This window comes from Cavia porcellus, unplaced genomic scaffold (genome assembly GCF_034190915.1).
Source record: "Cavia porcellus strain 051 isolate PalLab524CR breed Dunkin Hartley unplaced genomic scaffold, mCavPor4.1 scaffold_14, whole genome shotgun sequence".
NCBI classification, from domain to species: domain Eukaryota; kingdom Metazoa; phylum Chordata; class Mammalia; order Rodentia; family Caviidae; genus Cavia; species Cavia porcellus.
In genome coordinates this window covers 2,542,336-2,568,906 of record NW_026947497.1, presented here as the reverse complement: position 1 = coordinate 2,568,906, position 26,571 = coordinate 2,542,336, and the positions used below count along the sequence as shown (strand labels likewise).

At 43.5% G+C, this 26,571-nt stretch overlaps 1 protein-coding gene and 2 long non-coding RNA genes across 7 annotated transcripts in view; 2 read left to right on the top strand and 1 right to left on the bottom strand.

Annotated features, from left to right (window-relative positions):
• Window positions 1-2,811: 2,811 nt before the first annotated feature.
• LOC134478645 (uncharacterized) lies at window positions 2,812-8,463 on the bottom strand. Of its 3 annotated transcripts, XR_010051386.1 has the most exons (3): window positions 7,120-8,213; window positions 5,693-5,787; window positions 2,812-3,349 (listed from the first exon to the last, which is right to left on the bottom strand). It is a non-coding gene; the product is annotated as an uncharacterized LOC134478645 (long non-coding RNA). The 3 variants fall into 3 exon arrangements; XR_010051384.1 differs by having other exon boundaries at window positions 5,611-8,463; XR_010051385.1 differs by having other exon boundaries at window positions 5,693-8,463.
• A 405-nt stretch (window positions 8,464-8,868) lies between these two features.
• The window catches only part of Ppp3ca (protein phosphatase 3 catalytic subunit alpha), a 238,270-nt gene continuing 220,567 nt past the window's right edge, over window positions 8,869-26,571 (top strand). For 2 of the 3 annotated variants that reach the window (XM_063260548.1, XM_063260547.1), the window contains exon 1: window positions 9,214-9,577. In XM_063260548.1, coding sequence (XP_063116618.1) covers window positions 9,229-9,577 — 349 coding nt within the window. In that variant the 5' untranslated portion in view covers window positions 9,214-9,228. Of the gene's footprint in view, window positions 9,072-9,213; window positions 9,578-26,571 lie in introns of those variants that run through there. The other variant, XM_063260549.1, reaches the window with a different exon arrangement.
• Window positions 9,584-26,571, top strand: part of LOC134478646 (uncharacterized) — a 62,025-nt gene continuing 45,037 nt past the window's right edge. Inside the window, exons 1-2 of the long non-coding RNA XR_010051387.1 lie at window positions 9,584-9,900; window positions 14,046-26,571. The exon at window positions 14,046-26,571 is cut by the window's right edge and continues 45,037 nt beyond it. This is a non-coding gene — a long non-coding RNA (uncharacterized LOC134478646). The remainder of the gene's footprint in view (window positions 9,901-14,045) is intronic.

Below are 26,571 nucleotides of genomic sequence, written 5' to 3'. Positions count from 1 at the left end.
AACCCAGTTTGTCACACTAATTATTGTCAGTTACTGGTCCAACAGCACCAATGATGGAGCTCTAGGTACTGAGAAGGAGAGGGAACCATGTCTGGCCTGCAAGGGACCTGGAAATCATACTTTTGACACCAGGAATCTGGTGCTGGGTTATGGGCCCGAGGAGCTGTAGGGATACCAGTGCCATCCAAGTGGATGAGTGTATTTATTTTATACCATCAGTGGCCAGGACAGGAGCTTCATTCAAGAAGCAGAGTGGAGTCACAGTCACTGCAGCCCTATCTGGGCGGTGAAATGGAAATAAGATAGATCACCACTGTTGGTATCACAGAGCAGCCTGGAGGCCCAGGGCTTGAGGGGTGGTTTAGAAGTTCCGATTGGTGGTGACCCTTTAAAAACACTTGGCTTTTCTCCAAATGTGGACTTGTGGGATGATCAGACACCATGGACCTCCTTGAAATTAAGCATAGTCAAAGGATGAGTTAGGCACACTGATTGTGAGTGTGGCAGTGGCCAGGCCACCTCACTAATCCTCTTGTTCCTGCTGGGTGCCCCTGAGGCACCTGTGGATGTCTGTGCTGATTGCAGGCTGCTGTGATGCTGAGTCAGCACTCAGAGGGAGCATTGAGGGCTGCTGAGATCTGCAGAGGAGTGCAGACTTCACTGAAGCAACTGAGATTTTCATCTGCAGTGCAGTGCAGTCTAAAGCCTCCAACAGGACATGCACACTGGCATGCAGAATATTTAGTGAAGAGCTCCCAAACTTCGCCAGACTCCTTAATCAGTTGATCCTCTGTTTTTCTCTTTCTATGTCTATAGTGATTTGCCCTTTTTATTTTTGGCACTGGCTTTGTTATAATGGCTGCTAGGATGGGCAAGTATATCTAGAGAATACAGTACAACCTTGGTTTAAAGCATAATTGATTTCTGAAATGTGCTTATAATCCAAAGCACTTGTGTATCAAAGCAAATTTCCCCATAAGAAATAATGGGAACTTGGATGACTGGGTCCATAGAATCAAAAATATTCATATAAAATGATTAAAATACTGTGACATAATACAAAATATTAAAGAAAATATAAAATATAAAGAAAATGAAACAAACTAGCCTGTACTTACTTACCTTCATGGTTGGTGTGAGAGAGACAAGAGAGAGGAGGGTTATTGTGTAGAAAGACTTTCACTGTCAGGAATCACTCCTACCTACTAGCTCAGTAGAATCTTTTTTCATTGAACTTTAACATAGAGTGGTCCCAATGATATTTGCTTTTACCTTCTTTTAAGGATTTTGCAGAAACGTGACATTACATTATAGTTAAACAGATTTTTCACTCACCCTGCTATAATCTTAATTGGGTGGTGTTTTCTATAAAATTTTGCACTGTTAGACACACCTCTCTGACCTGATTTGAAGAGAAGGATTCCTCTGCCTTTTACTTCTCCTCTGCAGATGAGATCTCCTCTGTAACCTCTTGCAGTTGGGAGAAGATATCCCACGAATCTGCAGAGACAGAGAGGGTCAGTGGGAGGGGGGATCATTGGCTCACTTGTGATGTTTGGCATCATACACTACTCATTTTGCAAGACATCTCTTGCTTATCAAGTTAAAATGTATTTCAAATATTTGTTTTCTTGCAGATTACTTGCAGAATAAGTTACTCAAAACCCAAGGTTTTAGTGTATAGCTATTCCTGAATGGAGAAAAGGATTTTCATATGCACCAGGATCAGAAGGTGTCAACTCTAAAAACCTACAGAGGGAATGGGGCAAACATCTTAGCTGCCCTTGTTTTCCATTTGATTTTTGATGGGAGACTTAGTAGGAACATAAAACACAAAGCTCCTGCTGTGAGGATATTAAGGGTTTTTATATATCCAGGTGAAACTTAAACAGCCAGGCCTTAGGAAAAACAAAAGGAAAACCAAACCCAAAGTAAGACCAAACTGACCATGGCCAACAAGAATAAGGAAAGGCACATAGATGTTGGAGTTTTTAGCTCAGCTGTGGCCTCTGCGTCCAGAATGGGATTATCTGTCTGTATGATTTGCTCATAAAGCTGCTGCTGCTGGCCCACTTAATCCCAGTCTGCAAAACATCTCATTCCAGCCTTCTGGGAATTTTAAGGTCAAGTTCTTCCTGGAAGGCATCTGATTCACTTACCTCACTTTGGCAGATTCTGCCAGGCCACTTCAAGGTTGCTGGACCTTAGGTTTCCCTGGTCTACTCCCAGAAAGGCAGTGGTTGAGCCTGTGACTTACAATCACTCATTGGGTGGAGAAGGTGGCTGGGCATTCTAGCTGCAATAGGACAGCTGGGAAGACAAGTACCTACAGTACATGCAGGACAATTTCCCCAACTAATGCTATTTCTTTGGGGTGGGCATTAGGGACTCCCTTCAAGACAGAAACTCTTGAGGCGATGTTCCAAAGCACAACACAAATTTTGTTCACTTCCTCCCTCAAAACTGCTGATGTCTGGCTTATCACCAGGGAATAGTCTTAGATGTTACAAACAATAGAACTGTGTGCATCTGAAGAAAGAGGAAATATGAGTAATACTCTGCCCTCCCTTGGATGTACACAAGTAATTATTCTTACTGGGAGAGACACACCTCATGCTAAAAGTAACCTCCTGAATTCCCATTGCATTTCTCATCTTGAGGGCCCATATCAACTTTTTTTACCTTTGAACACTGATTTTGTAGCTTTATGAGACCTGAACAGGAAATTTCATTTTTCCTACAAATACTTGGAAATGTCTATTTTGACTATAGGGAAAATAAGAAAAAACAGTACAACATAGTAATAGAATATTTGCTTTTCCAACAAGCATTTATTCACAGTGTTTGCTGGGCATGCTGTAAGAGATTTATTTGGGAACAAGAAAGATGGAGTGCCTATTCTCGAGGTACCTCTTTATTTACTTGAGAGAAGACAGACAAATATCATACACATAATGTGCACACACAGTGTCAACAGGTGTAAAATGCTAAAATGGAACTGAGTCAATACAGAGGCAGAGAAGGATGCGATGCTATTTGAGGTGGGTTTACAGGACTGCTTAGTCCAGATCACCAATAATCCTCTTAGTCAAAGCAGTTATCAACTCTCGGTTGTCATTCTACCCCACCTCTCCACACACCAACCCAACTGGCTTCATTTGCCAGAAGCTGTTCCTGTGGCAAGTGTGCGGTTCCCTTCTTTCCTTCCTCTCCTCTATCTTGTCAAGCTCTACTGTGCTGATGGCTTCCAACCAGGCACCCAGTATGGAGGAGCCCTCTCTTTCCAAGTCCAGGTTCCTGTGTCCAGTGGTGTATATGGCATCTCCACATCCTTGGACATAAGATGCATCTTAAAGTAACATATGTAAGTTTAGATCTTCCCCACAATGTCATGCTGTCTGCTTCCAATATTCCCTTTCTTAGTGGATGGTAAATTCTATTTGCCATTTTCTTAGACCCAAATAACTCAAGAGTTTTGCTTAATTCCTCTTTTTAGTTTTCTTACATCTTATATCCATCCCATCAGCACATCTTTTTAAGTCAAATTTAAAAGCTCTCCATTATGAGTTCTCGTGATTTCCTTCAAAATCCTATTTCTAGCTTGGATGTTGACAAGTTTCTTGTTTTTCCATTTCTACCCTTCTTTTTCTCCAGGACTACATCCACAGTCAATTTTAACCAAAGGTATGAGTTTTACTAAGCTAGTTATTTCTCTTTCTGAATAAACTCCCTTGTTCCACCCACAGTAAAATTCAGAACCTTTCCTGCAGTCGACATGGCGCTGTATCACTTGGCTGTACAGGATCTCCCTGACTGTACATGTCCTACTCTTTGGAACTCATTCACGACACTGGCTTCCTTTCACAGCTGGTAAAAATGCTCTTTCCTCACCCTTGCTTTAGGGCCTCTGCACCTGCAGTTCCTTTTACCTGGATTACTCTTCCATGAGGCTGCACAGACATCTCCACCTCTTTTTGATAGGATCTGTTCAAACACCATTACTAAAGAGTTCTATCCTGTATAATATATCTGCAACAGCAAGCAATGTCTCCCATATTTTTTCAGGTCCTTCACCATTGTGACTTGTTTGCTCATTACATAGCATCATGTGTGTACTGTGTAACTTTTGTTCTGTTACTGGGGATTACACTTAGAGCCTCACATAAGCTGGGCAAGTGCTCTACCACTGAGCTATATCCCCAACCCTTTAAAAAATTTTTTTAAGACAAGGTTTACATCGCCCTTCTGGCCATGAGCTTGGTGTTCTGCCTCAGCCTCCTGAGTAGAAGAGATTATGGGTATGAGTAGAAGAGACCATGGCTACCTTGTAATTGTTTTTAACTGTTTCCATTGGAACTTAAGTATCACAAGAGCAAAGAGTTTGGTTTGTTTATTTTATATTCCAAGTGCCCGATCTATAGTTATTCAATAAATAACTACTGAGTATATAGCTTCCACTAGCCATGAATATTAGTCAAACAAAACTATTAACAAGAGGAAATGAAGCAATAGCTAGTCCTAGTGCAAGATTCATGTAAACGAATATTCACTTGCTAATTCACAAATTTTTAATCAGTAGTGGGCACTCTGCTTCCAGTAAAAGCCAGTCTCTGCCAACTCTAATGGGTAAAACTTGATTCTAATTGTTATACTGATTATGTATATATAAACGTCCCAACTAACTTTCTCTTAAATTTATTTACCAGGTCACTACAGATTAATTATTTTTTGCTGCTACTGTTGACATATCCTCAAAGCATTGCAAATGTTGACTTCATTTAATTTTAGGTGAAATATTCTTAAGTTTTGAGTTTAGAACCAAAAGTTCAAAAAATTTTTACAGCATATGTACTTCTTAAGACTGCTCACTGTCGTATATGTACAACACACATGTAGCTATTTTTAATGTAAACATGTCTGTTTTGGCACAATTATTTAAAATTTCAAAGTCAGGGATGAAATTAAAATCCAAAGTATCTAGGAGAAAGAAATCATGACTTCCCAGGCTGTGTGTAATTTTAATTTTTTTTTTTCTTTTTTGGTGATAGTGAACTGTCTGTGACAGTAAACACCAAGCCAGCAAACACCTTGCACAGTGGTGAATGCTGAAACATTTTAATCTCACTTGGCAAAATTAGTTGCACATCCACATTTCATCTCATATTCAAGTACCCAGAACTTGGATATGAAATGAAAATACAGATATAAATAAAACAAATACATATTTGTTTATTCAGTCTAAATGAATAGTAGTCACAGATATTCTTGCAAATTTTATGGAAACTGTACTTCTCCAATTAAACTTGGCAAATAATTCCATCAGTTATACCTTAATCATTGATCAGGAAAATGATATTCCTGAATATACATGGTATAAAAATGTTCGGATGTTCTTTCAGAAGTAACATAAAAATGTAAAAAACTGCCTCTTGAAAAAATAAGGCTCCTAACATTTTAAAAGAAATCCAAATAAAAAGCCCTTTTAATTTGAACCTCAAATAAAATCCATGGAAAGTAGTGTATTTCCCAGAGTCTCTATCATGTGCAAAACAGAGGTTGACACTAGAAGGAATATGGTTGGAATTAACTCTATGGTAATCCATGCCCTACCAGGACTGGGTGCTTCCAGGGTTCTTCTGCAGAGTATGCCCCCAACGCCAACATGGAATAGGTCAGACTCCTTGCCACCCACCAGCAGCTGTGAAGGACAGCAGGCCTCAGTAGGGCATGATCAGAAGCCAGTATTCAGTGCTTAGAGTCCAAATGGATGGTAATTTCATCCAAGAGCTGCAGAAAAGTCAGGTTATCCTCTAAATGCGACATAAACCTTAATTTCTTTCTCTTTTCTAAATGCTTCTGATACAACAGAACACTTAAACAAAAATGTCTCCCTTTAGGATGACTTACACTAATGGAAGTCCACTGTGGTATTTACACATGACTCCAAATCTACCATAGCTGGGCCATATTTACTTTCTTTATTGGTTCTGATGAAGCTGTAGCATGTTAGTGCTCTCCAACCTTGTATGTCAATGTTTGCAAAGACAGTTTGTATATAACAAGACTTTGAGAGCCTTAAATGAAGTAAGTCATGGAATACTTCTTTATTCTACACACTTGTGCATTATTCTTCAAAACACAACTAGCAAATGAATAATTCATACACAAGAAATTTACAATGTAGAGCTCATGTGTCTGGTATGGAGGATTGAACTCACAGCTTCACACTTACCAGGCAAGTGCTTATGCTGCTGAGCTAAATCCCTGGCTAGAGCTCATGTTTTAAGAGCCATAATGTTTCTAGTCTTCTGGTGGTTCTCTTACGTAACAGTTACATGACACTTCTGTATTTTACTAGGGATTTTATTTCTGGAATAAAATCATTACCCTAACAAACATATCTTCAGATCGTCATAGAGCAACACAATAGATGATTTCTTTCTTAGGTGAAGTCTAACGCATTATTCCTCTCTCTGGTAATCGAGGGGCTCAGCTATCCCCAGAGGATGGCCTCCGTGTCACTAGGGGTCATGCCCTCAGTGTGTACGCCTAGGTTAACAAGTGACAGAACAGCAGCCTCAGCCTGGTCAACACAAGAGCCAGTCTCTGGACCCAGGATCAGGCCTGGAAATGGAATTTCTAGCTGGACGAATACTTCCCAGAAGGAACTATACTGCAGAACGAAAAGCACATTTCTTTCAGTAGACAAAATGTTGTGCTGTCCACCTTCCCCACCCCTTCGTTTTTCTTCATAAGCAGAGGGTATTTCCAAAATTAGCTCTGGGAAACTGGACTAAGTTCTTGAAAACATAAATTCCAAATGCGAAATGATTGCAAGTGGGAATGTAATCAAAAACGGCAGGGAAGGCCTAATAAGATAGACAAGGGCAGGGGCAGGTAGCTGCACATGTGAGTGAACAACTGGGTAACACATGACCTGGCTGTTAAATCAGCAGGCCAGGTGTGTACAGGCATAGCTGGTCCCATGTATTATGCTGCTGTCTAGCTTTCCTTAGAGAGGGGTTCAGCTATGGAACCACACCCCCACATTCAGCCCACTAGGTGATTAAGATGTGTTGTGAAATGATTATGACTCATAACTTTGTTTCCCATGCATACCTCAGCTAGGAGGTGTCCTGGACTTGTAGTAGACCGAAGATTGTGCCCGAGGGATGTGCCTTTACTTCCTATCTCTCTTGTAAAACTTTTCCATGTTGTGGACATTCGGACATTCGAAGCCTTTGGCTCTAGGTTCAAAGGTGTTTTTTTTTTTCTCAAAGTAGTGAAAAATGTGTCCAAACAACAGGAACGCGTGGGTGTCAGTCTTACACGGGAGCTTCCTGGACTTGTTTTCTCCCTTTTTCCCAAAGCCAGCCCTCCTCTCCACAGGTCTTGGCACTTCTCCCTCTCGGGGTGCCAACTGGCCAGGGACCAACTCCTCACAGCTGCCTGAGTGCCAGCTCTGCTGTGCCCAGCAGCCCTCGCCGCAGCTCCTTCAGGGTGGATCTAGGACCTCGCTCCAGGCTGCGCCCCTGGGGGCCGGGCCTGGAGCAGGGCAAGTCCACTGTGGTCTACAAGCATCCCGCCTCATACACTGGCCACGATGTCTGCATGTCTGCCACACAGACGGAGCCCGGAGATCGCTGCCCGTGGGGACTGCCTACCGGGTCCTCAGGAGCGAAGGGTGGTCTCCAGCAGCCTCTGAGGGGCTGCCCGTCCTCGCCCTGGGGCCCTCAGACCCTCGGGACACTCAGCTTCTGAGTTCGGCTTTATTCGGGCCCTGTCTTCGGAACAGACCTCCTGGCTCCGCTTCGGGAGCCCGAGCCTTCAGAAGGCAGGCCCAAGGGGGGCGAAGCGTCCCACCGGGGTCAGGGATAAGAACAGGGGCAAGCCTGAGGTCAGGGGGCGCAGAAACCCAGCCACAGGGCAGGGCAGCCTGGGTCCCCACCCCACGTCACACTTGCTCAGAACCGCTAATCCTAGGCAGGGCCCGAGGCGGCAGACGTAGCCGCAGAGACTAGCTAAGGCGCCCCTTGCCGGACCCCCTACAGTCACCCCATGGTCGCCCTTGGTGGTTACCCCGAGGCGGGCCCGGACAGCCGTGGCAGGAAAAGCCTGTCCCGCTGGCAACAGGGACGTTTCCGTGGGGAAAGAGCCGTAGGCCGGGAGCAGGACTCGGCGGTGAAGAACGTGCGCCTCAACCAATGAGCGCGCGAGCACGGACGGCGGGGCGGGGCGTAGGCGGGCCCGGAGAAAGGTGGAGGCTCCTGGGGCGGGGGCGGGACCCTACAGGAGCGACGTGCTTTCTGAGCAATACACGCATGGAACTTCGATGTAGGGGCGGGGAGAGGAGGGAGAGGCGGAGGCTGCCCGACAGCGTAGGCGGGACTTGGCTGTGAAGGACGCGCAAGCGGACCAATAGTTGCACGAAACTCCGTCGCCGGGCGGGGCGGAGGGAAAGAGAGAGCCGGATCATGAGGAGGCGGAGGCTGCCCGAGAGCGGAGGCGGGACATGACAGGAAAGCCGCAAGCTCTGACCAATAGGCGTGCGGGACTGCGCCGTCGAGGCGGGGCGCGGGAGGTGCTGGCGGCCCCTTTGAGGCAGGAGGCGACGAAGAGGAGGCGGGGGCGGGCGCCGGGGCGGCCGGGGAGGCGGAGGCGGGGACGGGGTGGCGGGGGCGACTGAGGCGGAGGCGGAGGGCGGGCCGCGTGGGACGGTGTCTCAGGGCTCGCGGCCGCGCCTGTCTGACTGAGGAGCGGCGAGCAAGCGGAGCGGGCACGGCAGCGCGGCGTGCGGACCCAGCAGTTCGCGCTCGGTGCGGCGACGGCGGCTCGGCGCTGACACGGCGGCCTCGGGCGCCCGCCGCCCATGTGACCGGCCCGGCGGGAGCGCGCGCGGTGCGTCCCGGCGAGGCGGAGCGGGTCGGGCGCGCGCCGCCCCCGCGGATCCAGCGCAGCTCGGCTCTCGCGCGGCGCGGACGGCTCGGGGCCCCGCGGCCGGGCCGGGGCGGCGATGTCCGAGCCCAAGGCCAGCGACCCCAAGTTGTCGACGACCGACCGAGTGGTGAAAGGTGAGCCGCAGGGAGCTGCTCTGGGTCGTCCGCACGCATTGGCCGGGCCGGGTGCGGGTGGGGACCCTGGGGGCGGCGGGTAGCGCGGGGACAGCGGGGACAGGAATAGGAAGTGGGCGGCCCGGCGGCGGGGCCTCCGTTGCGGAGGAGCTGATTTATGGCTCCGAAAGCCACCGGTACCGTGTTGTGGCGGTGGCGCCTCGCACCCCCTCCCCCGTCCGTCCGCGGTCCCCCATCGGCGATCGCGAGCCTAAGCCCGGATCCCTTGCTAAGAGGCCCGCACCGGACTCGCGGGAGCGCGGAGCGCGTGGAGCCCTGCGCTTCCTCCCGCGCGGGGCGGGGGCGGGGGACACGGGTGGGGACGACCGCCAGGACACCCCTGTTCCGCTGTCACGGCTCCCCGCACCGCCCCCGTCCCGCTCCACGCCCCCACCGCTGCCGGTGCGGAAGACTGCGATGCGGGTGGGACGGGACCCGCGGGTCGCCCTGCCTGTGGCCCCGTGCAGGTGGGGATCTTTACTGCATCTTGAGGCGGGTGGGGACCTGACCTGGGGGTAGTCAGCGATGGGGCCTGGGCAGGTCTTCTGGCCTTGAGTAGATGCAGCTTCAGGTCAGTGCGCCTGGCAGAGCTAGTGAGGGCACCTGCTGTGTGCCAGAGCTCGGACCCAGGAAGCTGGGCTGGTGTGGGATGTCGTGTGTGCGGATCCCAGATCTGTCTAGTGTAGGAGGGCTGGCAGCCGCGCTGGACGCAGGGAGAGGCAATTGCGCCATGGTGGGCGCTGGGCTCATTGACCCAGAGCCTGGAGGTCCCAGGGTCTCTTCTAGCTAAGTAATTGTGTGCTTTGGGGGGGGGGGGCGGCGGGAGAAAGAGAGAAATTGTGTTCTCTTTGTAAGATAATAAAATATTTTGTTTTGAGTGCTGGAATCATTTCTGCCTCAGTGCAGGATTTGTAGACACATCAAAATAAAGAGGAAATAGCTCTGCAAAAATGATTTGAAGTAGGGCTACAGACAGTTGCACAACTATCTTATTTTTTCTGCAGGCATGAATTCTTATGTAAACAGTTCAAATTTGTTGTAAAGAACTATGCTTTGTATGAACAACTTCTGTTAAAAAATTGAGATCGTTTGCTTGAAACATCAGAATGAACAGTGTGCAGATAGATGTAGCACCAGTGTAGCATCGCCAATATTCAAGAAAGTTAAGGTAATGTTTACAATTCAGATGATAGCAACACATGTTGGCAAGTAAACACTCATGTGTTACTCATGTGTCACTGGTTTTCTGCCACAGAATGTGGATTCTTTATAAAATAATGTGAAGTTGTCATTAAGTAAATAGCATAGGAGTTGTTCATACATTGTGCCTCGAGGTCTTTCAGGTAAATGGAAGAGTTTATTCATCCATTCCATAGCTGTTTTGCCTTGCTTTTCATCAATGTTGCGTTAATCTGAGTTCATTGTAACTACATAATTTACTCCAAGTTGAAAAATTTGCTTTCCATATTTTTACAGAAATGAAGTAAATACAGATGTAATAGACTCCAAATAGGAAAATTCAGCCTTGTGTTTGTTTTTATAGGGATTCTGATCTGAAATTTTAAATGGTAAATTTTGTTTATAGAAGAAAAGTCGATGAATCCTAATTTAAGGTGGGCACACTGTTGCCATTTCTCTTAGTGCTTTTTCCCATAGTGTAATTATTGGTTTAAAAGCAATATTCAAAGTTGGGAGTCAACATTTTGTTAAATATAAGAGCTTTAAGGTTTATTTTGATCCCTTCAACTGTGTGTACGTGGTGCTTCCTTAGTGGATAGTGCATGTATATCGAATGAAAACAGATTGTCAGGTGATTCATTATATTAGCAAAAATTATATACAGCATAGTTCATGAGACTGTGATTTTATTCTGGATTTTGTTCAAAGGCCTTCCCAGTGGTCATCCTTTGAGACAGTAAGGGATTATGCTTGAGGAGGTATGTGTGTTCCCTTGGCTTTTCTCGTTGTACAGATATGTAGTAGTACTTATTGTACACACACAGAAGTAAGTGCTACTCAGGTCATTAATACCTTGCCATAGCATGACGTTATGTTCATTAACTACTATGATCTGATTTTTTGTTATCTGACAAATTACTGTTTACAAATGAAGCTGTGCTTGTGGTTTGTGAGTAGCCTGCATTGACAGCTCTCTTGATTTGCGCTTCCAGAATGCAGCTTTGGAAAGATGTGTTGCGTGGCAGTCAGTAAGTCATCTTAAAGGTCTGTAGACTGTGGGAGTGTGTTGAGAGACCGTGATCCATTTTCTAAACTTCAGAAACAGCAGTGGTGGCAATGGAGGGGATAAATGTTTATTTAGATTCCCTAAAGGGAGTTACTTCAGCACCAAAACTAGTGCTGTTGTTTCAGCCGTTCTTAGAATAAAAAGACAAAATAAAGTGTAACAATTCAGAGAAGACGTCCTGGTAATGCTGTGTGCTGTAAATCAGAATAACTTGATGCATGTGCTGTTTTCGATTGTATTTTAAGAGAAATACTGCATAGCTATGAAACAGAGGGCCCAAGGCAATAACAAGGAGAGTAACTCTGGTGTCTTCCTGGCACACTCTGGCCTCTTCTCCCCAGGGGTGCCTCCTGGACTGGGCGGTGCTGCAGCCTTCAGCCTCCCTCGTTTCTGCCTATTTGTGCTGGGATGGTTGGTCTGGCCTGCTGTTCCCTGGCCACAGAGATTTGCTGTGTGCTGGTTAAAAACACGTGGAAGGCGTCAAACTGTGTGTGATGAGCAGTGTAGCTTTGCTCACTGCAGGCCTTGCTTCTCCCACCCCCAGCTGTTTGCAGCAGGCCTTTTACCTCAACCCAACTGGTGTTGGTTTCAAACTCTCAGATGCGTGCGCTGAAGAGGGCCGCATTCCCCGGAGGAGCTCTGGAGAATCTCAGAAATGCCAGACCATGCACTGTTGTGCTTTATTTCAGTTGATTTTGGCTATGGCAATGAGTTGTTTGTCTTGCCAGCTTAGAAGATAATCTTTCTTTTGTAGACAAGTTACAAAAGGAAAACTCCAGGGAGATAACTAAGATCATACAAGCAAGGCGGCGCAAGTACATTATTATTAGATAAACTAGGACTCAGCTCCCCAGTGTTCCCAGCTGGGCTGGGAGAGGCTGATACTGCTACTTAAAAAGAAAACAAGAATACAGTACATCATTAGTGGCTGTCAAGTTTGGATATTGAAATGGAGTAGTAAATAATTCTGTTTCTCAAATATTAAGAGCTCATTGTGAATTGATATTAGTGTCATTTTACAGAATTATCAGTGGAATTGTCATATGTCTCTTTTTTATGGTTGAGCTTAGTGGAAACTTCATTAATTCAGTATTATTAGTTTGAGTTTATTATGATTAAACATCAGTGTTTTTGGATAATGTTTACATTAGCAATGGATGTGAAGAGAAGGGTCTGTTAATCTAATTAATACTACCAGTGACATAGTTCTGCCATGGATAATAGTCTTAAGAGAACAAATCCCTGTCAAGACTTAGGAACAGTGTGCAAATTCATGTTGATTTATTCATTAGTACTTTCTTTTTGGACTTCTACAAAATAATAACCATAGCACAAATTGATTTTTTTCAAAACACTATAAATTTAAGGTATAAAACAACCAAAGACTGGATTTAAGGGACATTCCAGTGGTTTTAAAATGTCATCATTTAGAAGGATAAAAAGATAGTTTTTTGTTTGTTTTGCTTTTGATGTGTGGAGAGCTCTTACTTTAAATGGACAGTGTATTATTTTCAGGTACTCAGTTAAAATGTGAAATCTTTTGAATTTAGTTAATGAGGTTTACTCAACCATTTATTTTATATTTAGTTAAATATACCTTTTAAATATTTCTTTATAAAGTGTTTTGTTCATAATTTTAGAGATAGGCAATATGACTTTAATATACTGTGCAATTATAACTTTTATAATTGGCTTCTTATACTTTTCCTTATCTTTTTTGTGTCAGCCATGTGTAAATTTGAAACTAATTATGAAACCAAATAAAGAATCCATTTGGAGTGACCTGATTGGCAAGTAGCATTTTTCTAGAGATACTCTTTCAGCAAATTGAGTTAAATTACTATTCTGAACATTTTTTGAAAATGTATTGGTTACCTCTAGAACCATGAAGCAAGGTGATGATTCATCATGCTGAATTTGGTAATTACTAAAACATTATTTAGTCAGATGTCAGCACCTTTCTGCGTTTGGCTTGTGTGACAGTCTCTTGCTGTTCCTGAGGCTGTGATGAGCCGCATGTTTGGGGTTATGTTGCCGTATGATGTGACAGATGCTCTCTGTACACGGGGACAGCGAGTCTACCCAGGATCCACAATCAGCGGCTGGGGTCCAGGAGGCTGGGTGGTTGCAGTTGTTCTGTTCCCTTGGGAATACAAAGGGAGTTAGCTGTTACTGACACAGAATTGCAAATGACAACATTTTGTATATTTTTAGGTCATTGGAAAATACTAAGAACCAATATTATTGAAAGCCATCAGTGCCTGAGTCTGCAACAGTAGCTTGTGGTGATGTTTACTTTAGATTTAAAGAAATGGAGACATAATAGGTTCAGGTGGCCCAGATAGGACAGATGCAGGGCAGTGCATGCACACTGTCCCTTAAGCAAAGAGGTGGCTCTTCTTGCTTGGGAAATTTTGAAAAGTGACATGTTTTTGGTATATTTAAGATGTCATCACGCTTTGTTTTTTGTTTTGTTTTATTAAATTTTTCCTATGTAAAATAGTTTGCTACGTTTTTGTGTTACCAGAGATAATAATGTTCTGGTGATAAATGTTGTGGTTTGGTTGGTTTGATTTTTTTACTCAAGGTTCACTGATGACATACTGTTTTCTTTTTAGGTAAATATATACACACGGAAATAAACTTAGCATACTTTCCTTGAAGGAGTTTTATTCACTTTTATTTTGAAGGGTGCTATGGTGAGCCTGCAGATAATGACCTACACTGTTGAGGAATTTGCTAATTGGTAAAGAAAGCTCAGGTGAGAACATCAGCCAGTGTTTGTTGGGTATTTCACCCTTCTGTAAATAGGGAAGCAAGATAAATTAAATCTTAAATTAGTAAAGCTTCGGCTTTAAGATAAGTTAAATCTTTAGTATTCATGATATTTCTGTGTTTTTTGGTTCATTTTGTTTTACACTACTTCTGCCAATTGTGTGAGGTTATCAGTTATGTTTCAGGTAAGAAGTAAAATTAAACATTTTGTATTCCTCCATGGTTCAGTGTTCTAAATGATGCCTTAACTCAGATGGACTGTAAGACTAGAGGCCTGGGACCCATTGCTGGGATCTCAATCTATTTTGACATATATGTGCTAAGGTAGCAATAGTATCATACATTAAAAAACTAAAAACTTGGACTGAGGAAGTAAACATAAGATATTAAAATGCCTCATTTTTGGAATTGAGGTGATTTCTTTCTGAGACCATCACAGGGAGGAATGGAAATTGTTGTTTGTTTTCCTTACTGTTCCCCCAGTCTTTGCTTTTGCCTCACAGAAAATCCATTGGAACTCCAGTGTTAAAGATGGTTATTCTTCCTTCTTTTTAAGATTTAAAAAAGAAACATGATCTGTCTATTTCTGTTAAATCTGTCTTGCATCTGAAACTGTTGCATGTGTCTGAAAAAGAGTGTAACTAAAAGCTGCCCCCTAAGTTATGACATACCCTTCCTTTACAGTGTTTGCCAGTTTCTCAACAGTTGTGAAACCCGAAGACTGATGTGTGACATGCAGAGAGCGCTTTATTTGCATGGAACTAAATTAATGTTGCCTTCAGCTCTAAAATTGTGCGTCTCTTTCTACAGTGACTGTTTGCCTCAGTTTTTTTGCGGTGGGGAGGAGTTACAAGTTCTGATGCAACATGTTCAGTTATTTCTGTGTTAAAAAATGAGAATGTCTACTATGTCATTTCTAAACTGTACTCCTAGGTTGCTGCATGTCCTTGAAAGTGTGTAAAACTATTAATCTGCATAGTCAGTTTTAGTTTGAAACATACGGCCACTGGACATGGTGTCTTGCACTTTGCCTTGCTTATTAGTCATTGAGTAGCTTCCCACTGAATGGGCACTGTACCATTCTCATGTATTTTCTGAAGCAATTCAAATTCCATGTTTATCTTGAGTTTTATTGATGAAGTTCTGGTTCTTTGCAAATGGTTCTGCAAGGTGACTGGTGAGCTGAGCGGGATACTTCCTTCTCCAGCCAAGGCAGGAGGCAGGAACAGATCTGAGAAGGCAATAATAAGGTGACACTGCCAGGTTGGGTGCGGTTTTGTTGCTTGATAATTTGAACTGACATCGTGTCTCCTGAACAAAAGTAAAATTCTCTTCACCTTAGCCCATTGGCTTGGACTTGAAAGCTGTCTTTCAGTTTCTGTTGTATTTCCCTTAGGCTAATCAATTCCTGACAAATGAGAAAAGATATGTTAATCACTCAGTGTTGGCTTTATGGGGTGATTGATGTATTTTAATTATTGCCTAGGTTTAGATTCAGAGAAAATGAGCTGGCAAACTTTATGAGAAGAACAAAACAAAAACAAACTAAGAAAAGAGTGCTGTCTGTGGACATCTCAGAGTGTGAATTTCGGCCTTGCTGAATGACCTGCCACCCTCCTCACTGAGTGCTGTCCAGTGGAGCAGCACAGGGGCTGGCTGTGAGACACTTAGCGGAAGTGTCGCCAGCTCTCACGGCTTATTCTCTCATCAGTGGGCTTTGGGCCCTTCTGTTGAAATTTGTTTTTAAACATCTTGTACGCTATGCTATTTTATCAAATTAAGAGCACTATACATTCCTTAAAATGATGTAACCAGGATTTCAAGTCAGGATTTCAAGTTTGTGTTGCTTTTTGTTTACTTTTCATAAAAAAATTAAAATTTTAAAATTAAAATTAAAAAAAAAGTGGCACTGTTGGTTTGTTCTTTATATTTAATGCTATTAAAGTCCTCACCTGCCATGTGTGGGCTGATCAGCGGGGTCAGTTGTCCCTGGCAGTCTGTTTCTCCTCATCCTGTCTGCAGTTCTCCTCTCATCTCCTTTGGAGGCGCTTCTGCCTGCACCTCACGTGGGTCACCTGGGGGGCCGGTTGTGGAGAGGTTTGTTTGCTTGGTGCCCTCTTCTCCCCAGCAGGTAGCAAGCCCTGGATAGGGAGCCTGGCTCCCCTCATTTCATGTTTTCAGCCCTAGCACAGACATTTATGTGCAGTAGACATTGATTCATGTTTGTTAAATCAGTAAAGTAGTAGATGAAGGATAAGATGACTTACGGTTTCAAATTAGGGAGTTCTGTTTTGAAATTTTGTAGCTCTTAAGTCATGGCCAGATCACAAATACCTGGTGAGTTTCTCAGTTTGTAAGCTTGAGTGCTGTGGACACATGAGTTTGAAATGCTCTTTTGGGGTGTGTGTGGGGCTCCTGCCTGCTAGTCAGCCTGTTGAGGACAGTCTGCAGGGGTGGTGGGCATGGTCTCCAGCGGGCATATGGGGCGGAGGTGTGCAGGTCATTTTCTTCCTCAGATGAGCAGTGAAGACACTGGGTTAAGGGAGTGCTGTGTGGCCAGAGCTGCAAAGTCCAGTCTAGACTTCACAGTGCACATGTGCATGTGAATCAGAATTGGAGAACTGCAGAGTAAAACAGTTGGTGCATGCAGGTAGGCCCAGCCTCTGGCCTCCTGTGACCGTTTTTTAGAGAAGCTCAGCCCTGACATTGATACCAATCACCAAGCAGTGCAGTGAGGCTCTGCTCTTCCTGTGGGCCGCTGACCCTGCACTGGCTCAGCCTTGGCCCTGTGGCTTCACTTGAAAGCTCGCCAGCTGGGATTGTCCTAGCTCGTTTCTTTTCATTCCTGTCCCTTCTCTACCAGGATCAAGTCTGTCTTCCGGCTACTGAAGAGGTTCATTTCAGGCATTGAAGTCCAGGGGAACTCCGGTTTCCCACGTGACATCGTGGCATGCTGTCTGCTCGCATTTGCTGATAGGGAGAGTATCTCTGTTCACAGGGTGCTCAGAGCTCTTCCTGAGCATTCTGTCGCATTCCACATGTCCGTCCAGCAGTGGAAGTGTGAAGGGCAGGAATGCGTTTTCAAAACTCCCCTTGAGAGGACTTTAGGTTGTGGCAGGAGTGGAGTCAGGCAACCCAGCTAAGCCTAGGTGTAGGTAAATTCTCAAGTGCAGTGTTTCCATCAACCCCTCCCCGCCCAGCTGAGGAGGAGGAATGGCATTGGGCATGTCAGAAGCTGAGGGCCACAGTTAACATTTCTTAACCAGGTGGGGACATTAAACACTGGAATAGATTATCAGGGCTCTTCTAAGTGGAAAGAATAAATGATTCATATGTATTTTTACTATAAATATACACCACTTTGCTAAAGAAGTTTGAAAGGTAACATGAACAATTTTTTAAGCTGGAAACCTGGAAAGCCTGGCCCGCTATGGGCCCCGAGCTGGGGAGAAGGATTGGGTAGCAGAATGGACCCTTAACCCATTATACCTCCCCATGCTGAGCCTATGCACAATAGGCACGTTTGACTACTGGGATTGGAAAGGGCACCCCAAATGTAGTAGCCCCATCCCTTTACCCCCTTTGGCAGGTTAAAGCCTGCTGCACAAGCCATGGGAAACGAGGGGAGGACCCCTCCTCATCCTGGACAGCTCTGCCGGAAAGAAGTGTTTCTGTGTACCTGACTGCAGTTCCAGTTGGACACACAAGTTTATTTCTAGTTTCATCTTGTGGGTCAAAGAATGAGTCTTGTCTTGTCAGTTTTCCCCAAGGGAGATCACTTGGTATGGAAAACAGTTTCCCAGGGGTGAGTCTCAGGCCATTTCCCCCACACAGGATGGTCTCCGGCTCCGGACAGTGCAGTGGCTTTCCTTTCAATCCTGGGCTGACAGGATCCCTCAGAAGTGCAGTGAATGCAGTTCATCTCAGCTCTCCTTCTATGTAGCTTTAGCACTTGAGCTCAGCTCCTTCCATTCTTCCATCAGGCTCTTCCTAATGCTCATGTTAACCTTCAAGCGCCAGGGCTCAGTTTGTCGAAGGGGCACATCTAGCAACTGTAGGTGCGCTTGGCAGGATGGGGTTCACCATGGCAAGACCCAGATGCTCTTGGTCCTAATGCTTTTTCCACTGAAACTCTTTTGTCTGCACCTTCAAGGTGTCTGACACGGATTCTGTGTAAGTGGGCACATCCCAGAAAGTAGGTGTGTGTTAACACTGACTTTCTACAGGTGTTGCTTTTGCCTTTTATTTGTCATACAGGCAAGAAGTAAAGTCAGGAGTCCAGCCTGGCACCCTGGGAGTGGTGCAGGGACACTGAGAGGCCGTGACCACTATTTATTCTTCAGAACACTGTTGTGGAAACCCTGCCACAGCCAAGCTGCCTCTTGGGCCTGCTTTTTCTGTGCCTGGACTTTTGAAAGTTTTGATTAAACAACCCTTCAGACCTTGGATTTTGGTAACTCAATGGGTTTGTGTAGTGGTAATTGGATGCCAGGGGTAAGTTTCCCTAATGCTTGAAAGAGGTGTGACATAGCACATTGGTGTGTGATACTCAGTGCTGAGGTATTAACTACCAGTAACAACATGTAGACTTTTGCGTGTGACTAAGCATGCCTACATGTGAGCTAGAGTGGATTCTGGTTCGGCGCCAGACATCACCAACCTTCAGTGTTCTCATGTGAAACGATGATGCTGTAGGCATGATAGCAGATATATCGTGACCTGCAGCCTGCAGATCCTGCTATGTGCCTACACCTGGTTTTCCACTCTTCTCTGTATCTCCCTGGATGTTTTTGATAACAATGAATTAAAATCTGGACCCATGCATGCTAGTGTCTACTCATGTGGGTCTCGTGGACAGAAAGGCTGATCCCTGTCATGGGAGACCGTGCCTTTGCTAGGTGGTTTGTAAACTGAGCAATCCTTGAATCATTTACGTGGGCTCTGGGGGTAGTTTCCAAGCATGCTGCAGAACCTTTCCTTACACATCTAGGGGCCTCCTGGCCTGAGATGCCAGGACCAGCTTTATTTATTTCAATAAATTGATTTTTTTCAGATAGAATTTTCAAAAGTATAGATCTTTAAATGCACTTCATGAAATGACTGAATTTTCTTCCATTTAGTAGTATTGGACATAGCAGAAAGCTTGTTCTTAAGGAACATTTCGAGAATGAACCTTTTATGTGTTGGTTTAAAGTCATATCCTGTCTTTTTAAGCATCACCTAATTTCGTACATTGTCTCCTCCTCCATCTAGCATCATGGTAAAAGGTGAACCCTTGAGTGCAGGATGACTGTCCACAGATACTTCTTTTACTTGCAAACCCTCTGCTTTCCTGGCTGTCGGTCCTCGTGGTGTGGGCATCAGAGTTTAGTGCTCATTGCTTACTGGCTTCCTCCTTGTCTGTGAGGGGAGAATATGGGAAGGCCAGGGCCCCTAGCTGGAGCTCGGGGTGGGCTTCATACCACGGTGGGTGTAATTACTAGCAAAGCTGTAGCCTGCTGCGAGAATGCAGAAAAGATGCTGATTAACCATCTTTGAAGATTGTACTGTCAGTTTTGGCAAAAATATGTAAATGTAACCAATATTAATTTTCCTAAGTAAAGTGTATATAGGCAAATGTTAGGACATTGAGCTTCTTTCAGGATAAAGGTGATCTGAAAAAAGTTGTGGAGAGTGATACGTTTGAACCTGGAATTTTGCAGCCGTTAACCACTGACCTTGCCCAGAATATAGTGAGACAGTTGTGGCTGTGAAAGGTGGAAGTGACTAAAAGTCAGCTGGTTCAGCCATTGCAGGGAACAAAGATGTTCCTGTTAGCTGGGTAAGCAGCCACTGGCTGCCCTCAAAACAAAACAAAAACAAAAAAACAACTCCAGTGACAGACAGGGAGGCAGCATCAGTGTGGAAAGGACATCTTACGTTTCTTTGTCCAGGTCATGCATCCAGCTGCAATGCGTTCTTCTCCTCAGAATTAAAGATAAAACTAGTTTTTCCCACTTGTAATGGTGAGAGGAGTTGTACAGAACATGCCTCACCTAGTGCCTGCTGAGAAAGAGCCTTCAGTATGTGCCAGGTATGGTTATTCTGTTGTTGGAAAGCCCAGCTTTCCAAATCTAGAAATGATTTGCAAACAGTTTACACTTCCTCCCTGGCCTGCTCTCATCCTGCTGTGGTGTGGGGCCCTCTACCTTTCCACCCTGACAGGTGACAGAGGTCAGCTAGTGGCTGGCTGTTGTTGATTGCTGTAGCTCAGGGCATACTAGGCCACTCCTTTCTCCTAGAGACATCATGCTAGCTGTCGTCATGGATTTCCACTTTCTCTGGCATGTCTGTCAGCCCCTCAATGTTCTGTTCTGCTGTAGCCTGCAGGCTGTCCCAGCCCATGTTGTCTCCTTATTCTCACAGGGTTGATAACTGCTTCTAGAAGGATGAGCAGAATGTCTATATCTGCAACTGTCTCTCAGACCTTCCTGCAGTTGCTATGGATGAGGGGGACGGAAATAAGCTGGGAGATCTTCTCCAGCTTTCCTGGGTTGGGTGATGTGATCTCTGTCTGTCCATCCATCCATCCATCCATCCAGGCACTTGGCGACATCGTGAAGATGGGACCTTTTGCTATGCTTTGGCTGTGCTGCAGTTGCCTCCCCACACCAGTCTTCTCCTCCATGTGCATTCATTTTGTCACATTGTTTCTAGCATATTTTTTCCCTTATAAAGTGAACAACTGATTATGCCACTGTGTTTGCCGCTGCTGTGTGCATTGGTAGCTGTATGGTATCCAGGGATTTTTTCCTTATTGATTTGTCGGACTTCTTCATATATCTGAACCTTATTTTATGAAACCTAGTCAATTCACGTCTCCAATTTGTTAGGGTTAGATTCTTGAGCACAAGAAGAGCATTATTACTCATATATGTATTCTGAGTATGTGTATGTTTGATATACAGTAAAAGTTGATTGAACTGAACTACATAAAAGTCCAAACTAGACTTTCCATACAAAACTTTTGGAATTTTCTGTCTCTGTCTCCTGCAAAACTACTCTGAAGGTAGTTGGCACACCTCTGTACTATTTCTTCTCTCCTTAACTGATATCTTTGAGGTGGTGTCTTACCCAGTTGATCTCCTTAGTGCTTATCATGATGCCTGGCACATAACTCAGCATTTTAAAAGTAAAATATTGGAGAAATATTCCTGTTAGCGTTAGTAGTCTGCCTGCCTGTTTGTCTGTCTGTCTCTTTTTTCGGTAACTGGAATGAAACTCAGGATCTTGTGCTTGCCAGATAGACGCTTGTGTCACTGAACTATACCCCTATCCCTAGTGGTTTTTTTTTTTGGTCCATGATTTTCTGTTGATGTAGCCTAAGTCAAATTACTTACCTAATTTAAAGAATTGATTCAAGGGTCACCTTACCTTCCTGCCCCCTTCCAAGGACATTTTCATGTGACATATGTATGTAAGGCAGTTCTTCATTATGGAGTTTATAATTATTTTTTAATTCTAGGCATAAAATATAAGATAATACCTCAGTGTGATTTAATCTTACTAAGCTTGTCCTCTGATAGCCTTTTAGATGAAAAAAAAAAAAAACCTAGATTCTTGTACCTATTTATTTTAGTATATGCTCCAATTTTATACCTTAGATTTGTCTAAGTATTTAACTAAACCTGTCTACCAAGCTAAGTACATTGGAGTATACTTGGAGAAAATTTGAATGAGTTTTAGGTTCTGCATATGTGGCCCGGGAAAGATTCTCACCTGCGTTAACAAGAAGCCATTCTTTGCAATGATAAATTTCGTAAAAATGTCTAGTGTCTTTGCCTACCTACATTGTGTTTTATTTTTATCTTCTGTAATTTTAGAGAGGAAGAACTACATTTTCCAGGGATGATGATTAGAGAGCTTATGTATGTTTTATTGACAATAGTTTGTAGTATTTTACATTTGTATTTGAAGAAAACAGTTTGTTCATTTGTAGGCCATTTTGCTTCTGTGTTGGAACTTGCTCAAAGTAAATAAGTAATAAAGTGCCTTCATGGTTTTTGACCTTTCTACTCTAAAATGTTAATGACATTATGTCTCTGCCTTACCTGTGGATTGTCTCCTTTTAAATACCTTGTGCAAGAGCATGGAGTGGAGCCAGTGGCATGGCAGGGATTTGGACTTTATATTCTTGACAGCAGGCTTCGAGTTTTTAACCATAGGCTCCTCACTGGGACACATTTATTAGGCAGTCTCAGTGAATTGATAGCAAATAGATTTTATTAGACATTTGTCTTTATGTAGAACATGGTTACTGCTGGAAATCATTTTTGTGGAATATCAGTGGTCTATTTCCTGGAGGAGAAAGGTCTGGTACTTTAATGTAAAATATTTTTGTGTTCCGAGAGATGTGTAGTCAAGGCTGATGCACAGTGAGACTGGACTACAACCAAGACCTTGCGTTGCTGACCTTGTCTTGATGTGCAACACAAGTTAGCCCAGAACAGGAAGTGAAGTGCTAACCACGCCTTCCTTACGAGAACTATTTTTTTTTTTTTTGACCTTGAGTTTTCCCCCTGGGTTAAAAACTGTGAAAAGTAAATCTAGTGCTAGTTGTTGCAATTGCTAGCCTACGAGTTTGCTTTCTTGTGTTCATGTTCCTATTTTTGTCATTAAAGCAAAGGAAGCCACACATAGCTAAAGTGAAAGCCACTTCAAGGAGACATCACATGAAACATTTGGAGGAGGGCGTTTATGTGGTTTTGTTGTAACATTTTAGATGCAAATGTGAATTGTTTTGAGATCAGAACTTTTCATTTACTACTTTTAACCATTATCTTACGCCACATGCTTAGTTAAGGTTAGCTCAATTGCAGTTTAAAACTGATTATTGAAAAGAAATTGCTGAAGAGAAAAAAGTGATCCAGAATTTTAATGCTTCCAAGTCAGGTGATTTGAGAAGTTTGTTTCTTGTGTCCATGATTGGTGAATGTATTTCTGATCCAGTGAATCTGCTTTGAACTGGGAAACTTGTAGGAGTTGCAAGTCCTAGACTTAAGTTTCTTAATAAGATGGGATTCAGCACCTACCTGGTCCCTGGGATTTCAATCCAAGAGATGCCAGTTTCCTGGTGGAGCCTCTTATTTTGCTGTGCTTCTTTGTGAAAATCTCTGCCTGTGAGAAAATTTATGCCCCGCTGGATCAGCTTGGGTTCATATTTTCACTTTCTTCCCCCTGGGGCATTTTTGTGAAACTTGATCTTCAGTGTGACTTTCAAAGTTGTTGTTCATAAAGGTGCTTGTTAACATATAGAAGAAAGATTGAGTGACTTTGACTCTTAAATGGAAGTACGGCTAGGCTAGGGTGTTTTATTGACAGTTCTTGTTTGGTTCATTTATGTTTATCCAAAAGTAAGGTCTTCATGGATTGAAAAAACAAAATATACAACTTTCCTGCTGTGTGTGTTTATCTTAATATTTGAAGCCAGATCTTGCCTGAAATAAGCTTTACCTTACAAGGAAATGGAGAGATATAACCATGCTCAATGTTTATTATTGCATAGATAGATAATTTAAATGCTACAAGATAGATAATTTAAATGCTGACAAGTTTGTATGAAAATGAGTAACCAACAATTAAACCAAATAACCAACAAATAAACAAAATAACCAACAATTAAATATTCCAGTGGATCTATGTGTGAACAAGGTTAATAAAATATGCAAGAGACAAGTGTGGATACTGTTTTTAAAAATGTGAATGTGTCTTGAGAAAATTTTAAAGTAGGAGATTAGAATAAAGAGTGCTTCTTGTACGAATTCCCCTGGAACGTGCAGTTCTGAGCTTCACCGTGCTCCTTCTGTACCTGATGAGGGAGACTGGTGCACTTGTTTTATGTTCAGTCTTTAGGATTTTTCCTCTGGAAGGAAGCATGCTAGACTCTCACCAGGTAACACACCTGATTAGAATTCAGTGGGCGAGAACAGAAGGAAGGTGTCTTATGCGATTGTTTCTACATGTTATTAAAAGTGGGACTGCACATCAATTGTTTCTTTAGGAGGAAAGTAACACCTTGAAGATAGGCCAGATCTTCAGACGCAAGACAGCGCTTCTGGAGCTGTTTTGTGTTCACTCACTGTTGTCAGTACTGTGCCTGTCACATTTATGTGTATCATGACCACATGGGCAAAATTGTGCTCTTTGCTCGTCCTCAAGGTTTCCAACTGTGAGGTTGTGTGGATAATCTGAGTCTTCTCCAGGATGGTGAAATTATCACCAATAATGTATATTTTTAAATGATTATGTAATTATGCTGCAGACAATAAAGGGTACCATCTGTTCTTGTTTGAAATATGTCTTTTGAAAGACAGCTCCTGAAGTGATACATTGCTTTTGATGATTTGGCCTGTATTCAAGGTGTTACTTTCCTACTTTCCCTCTGAGCTGCTGTGTCCCTGGCTACTGCTCAAGGATGTTGGCAAATGGAAAGTGAGTGGGAAGGAAGTCTGTGTTGCTTGTAGACACCGCAAGAGTGTGTAGCAATCAGAAGGGTATTTGTCTCTGGGCTGTCCTCCTTTGCTTGTGTTGTCACGCTGCTAGCCACCTTGAGCATCTGTCTCAGGATGTGGCACTGCAGACCTTGTCGCTGTTTCTGGTGGAATCTGGTGCAGAGTGTCAGTGTCAGGGCAGGGCAATGGAAAGAACTGAGATGGCGTAATAACGGTGCATCCGCTTTAATCTTCAAGTATTCCTATTTGGGGAGTACTTTAACTCTTCTTACTGTCCTTACTTTGGACTCATCTGGGTTAAAGTTAAGTTTATCTTTATAAAGTGACCTGTTTGGTGTCAGGAGTTTTCAAACTTGCTATTTTCTATAATCTGCAAGGTGGTCCTGTGAGGTGGTTAAGGTGGAAACCCACTTTGAGGTCTGTGATTTGGAGAGGTTCCTTTGCTTGTGACTCAGCCAACAAGTGGTGTAGCTAGGATTCCAAAACAAAACTGAAGATTTATTTCGGAAAGTTTCAAATAGACATATAAGTTATCAGAAGAGGATGGTCAGCCCTGTGTACTTACCCACAGGGTAATTATGGAGATTTTACTACATTACCTTTGTGCTTTTTTATTCTTGTTTGTGGCAATATTTTAAAGCAGATCTGATATGTTATCAAATATACAGATTTTGTTGATGTGGCTAACGTTTTATCTCACATGAAATGGTCTAAATATAGGAGAATGACATAGGCGACTGAAGATAGAAGCCATATTTTTTAAAAAGAAATGTCTATCTGTGTTCAGTTTTCTTGATAGCTACATCTTATTTAGTACACTGGTTGATAAACTAGTGATGGACTAGCTGGTACTTACACAATATTTACCTTGCCTGGAGCAGTCTGCATGCATTTGAGTTTCTCAGTTTACTTTCTCTGATCATTTCTAGAGGGTTCAATTTGCTTTCCCAAAATTGGTTGTCTCTTTTACATAAGCAAAACATAGTGTACAGTGCCTTGCATCCTATTGTCTTTTGCACTTTTTCACAGTAGATGCAGCATTGTCTTGGAGCATGTACAGGGCTAACTAACCCTAACTCCTGGCTGTACCTCCACGTTTGGAGTCAGGCTCTGCATCTAAGTACGATCCTCAGGTAACCTGTGTGTTCATTACAGTTTAAGAAGCTCAGGATGATGTTTAAACTATGCCTCACAAGCGCAGCTGTATATTATGGTCATCTGGAAAACTTCTAAAGCCGCCTGTGCGAGATCCTAGCCCAGGCCAACTGAAGCGCACTCTTCGCTGGGGCTCCAGCAGCATGTTTTTGTTTTTTCCCCATATTATTTTTTCTAATGAGACCCAGAGTTGACATTAAAAAAAAAAAAAAATAGTCTCCCTGGTAACACTGCATCTGAACACAATGTCTCCTTTGGAAAGTGCATCCTGAAACTGTTGCTGCTAAGAACTGGAGACACAGGAATCCGTGGACTTGTCCTCAGCCATCTTGCTGATGGTGATTGGTGATAGTGCACACAATAATCCCTTTTCATGCACCGCTGAGCTTCACTTGTCATCTTCCCTGGCATTGTGGAATGGAAACGATGCCCAGATTTATGGGCTACTTCTTATTTTATTTATTCTTTGCTTCAGATGAAAAATTACTGAGTGGGGCAGGCATTATGGAATACCAAATGCACAAACATTGGACCAAGTATTGTTAAAAATAAATTCACAGAATCATACTTCTCACTGAGCTACATCTCTGGCTCTTTTAAAAATCTTTTTAACCACAACCACTGTGAAAGTCAGTATGGAGATCCTCAAAAGACTAACACTAGAAATTCCATTGAACTCAGCTATTCTGCTTCTAGATATTTTCCCAGAAGAGTTAAAGACATCATGTTACATGTGTGCCCATGTTTATACTGCACAACTCATAGGAGCTAACCCTCAGAAGTGGCCTATACATGC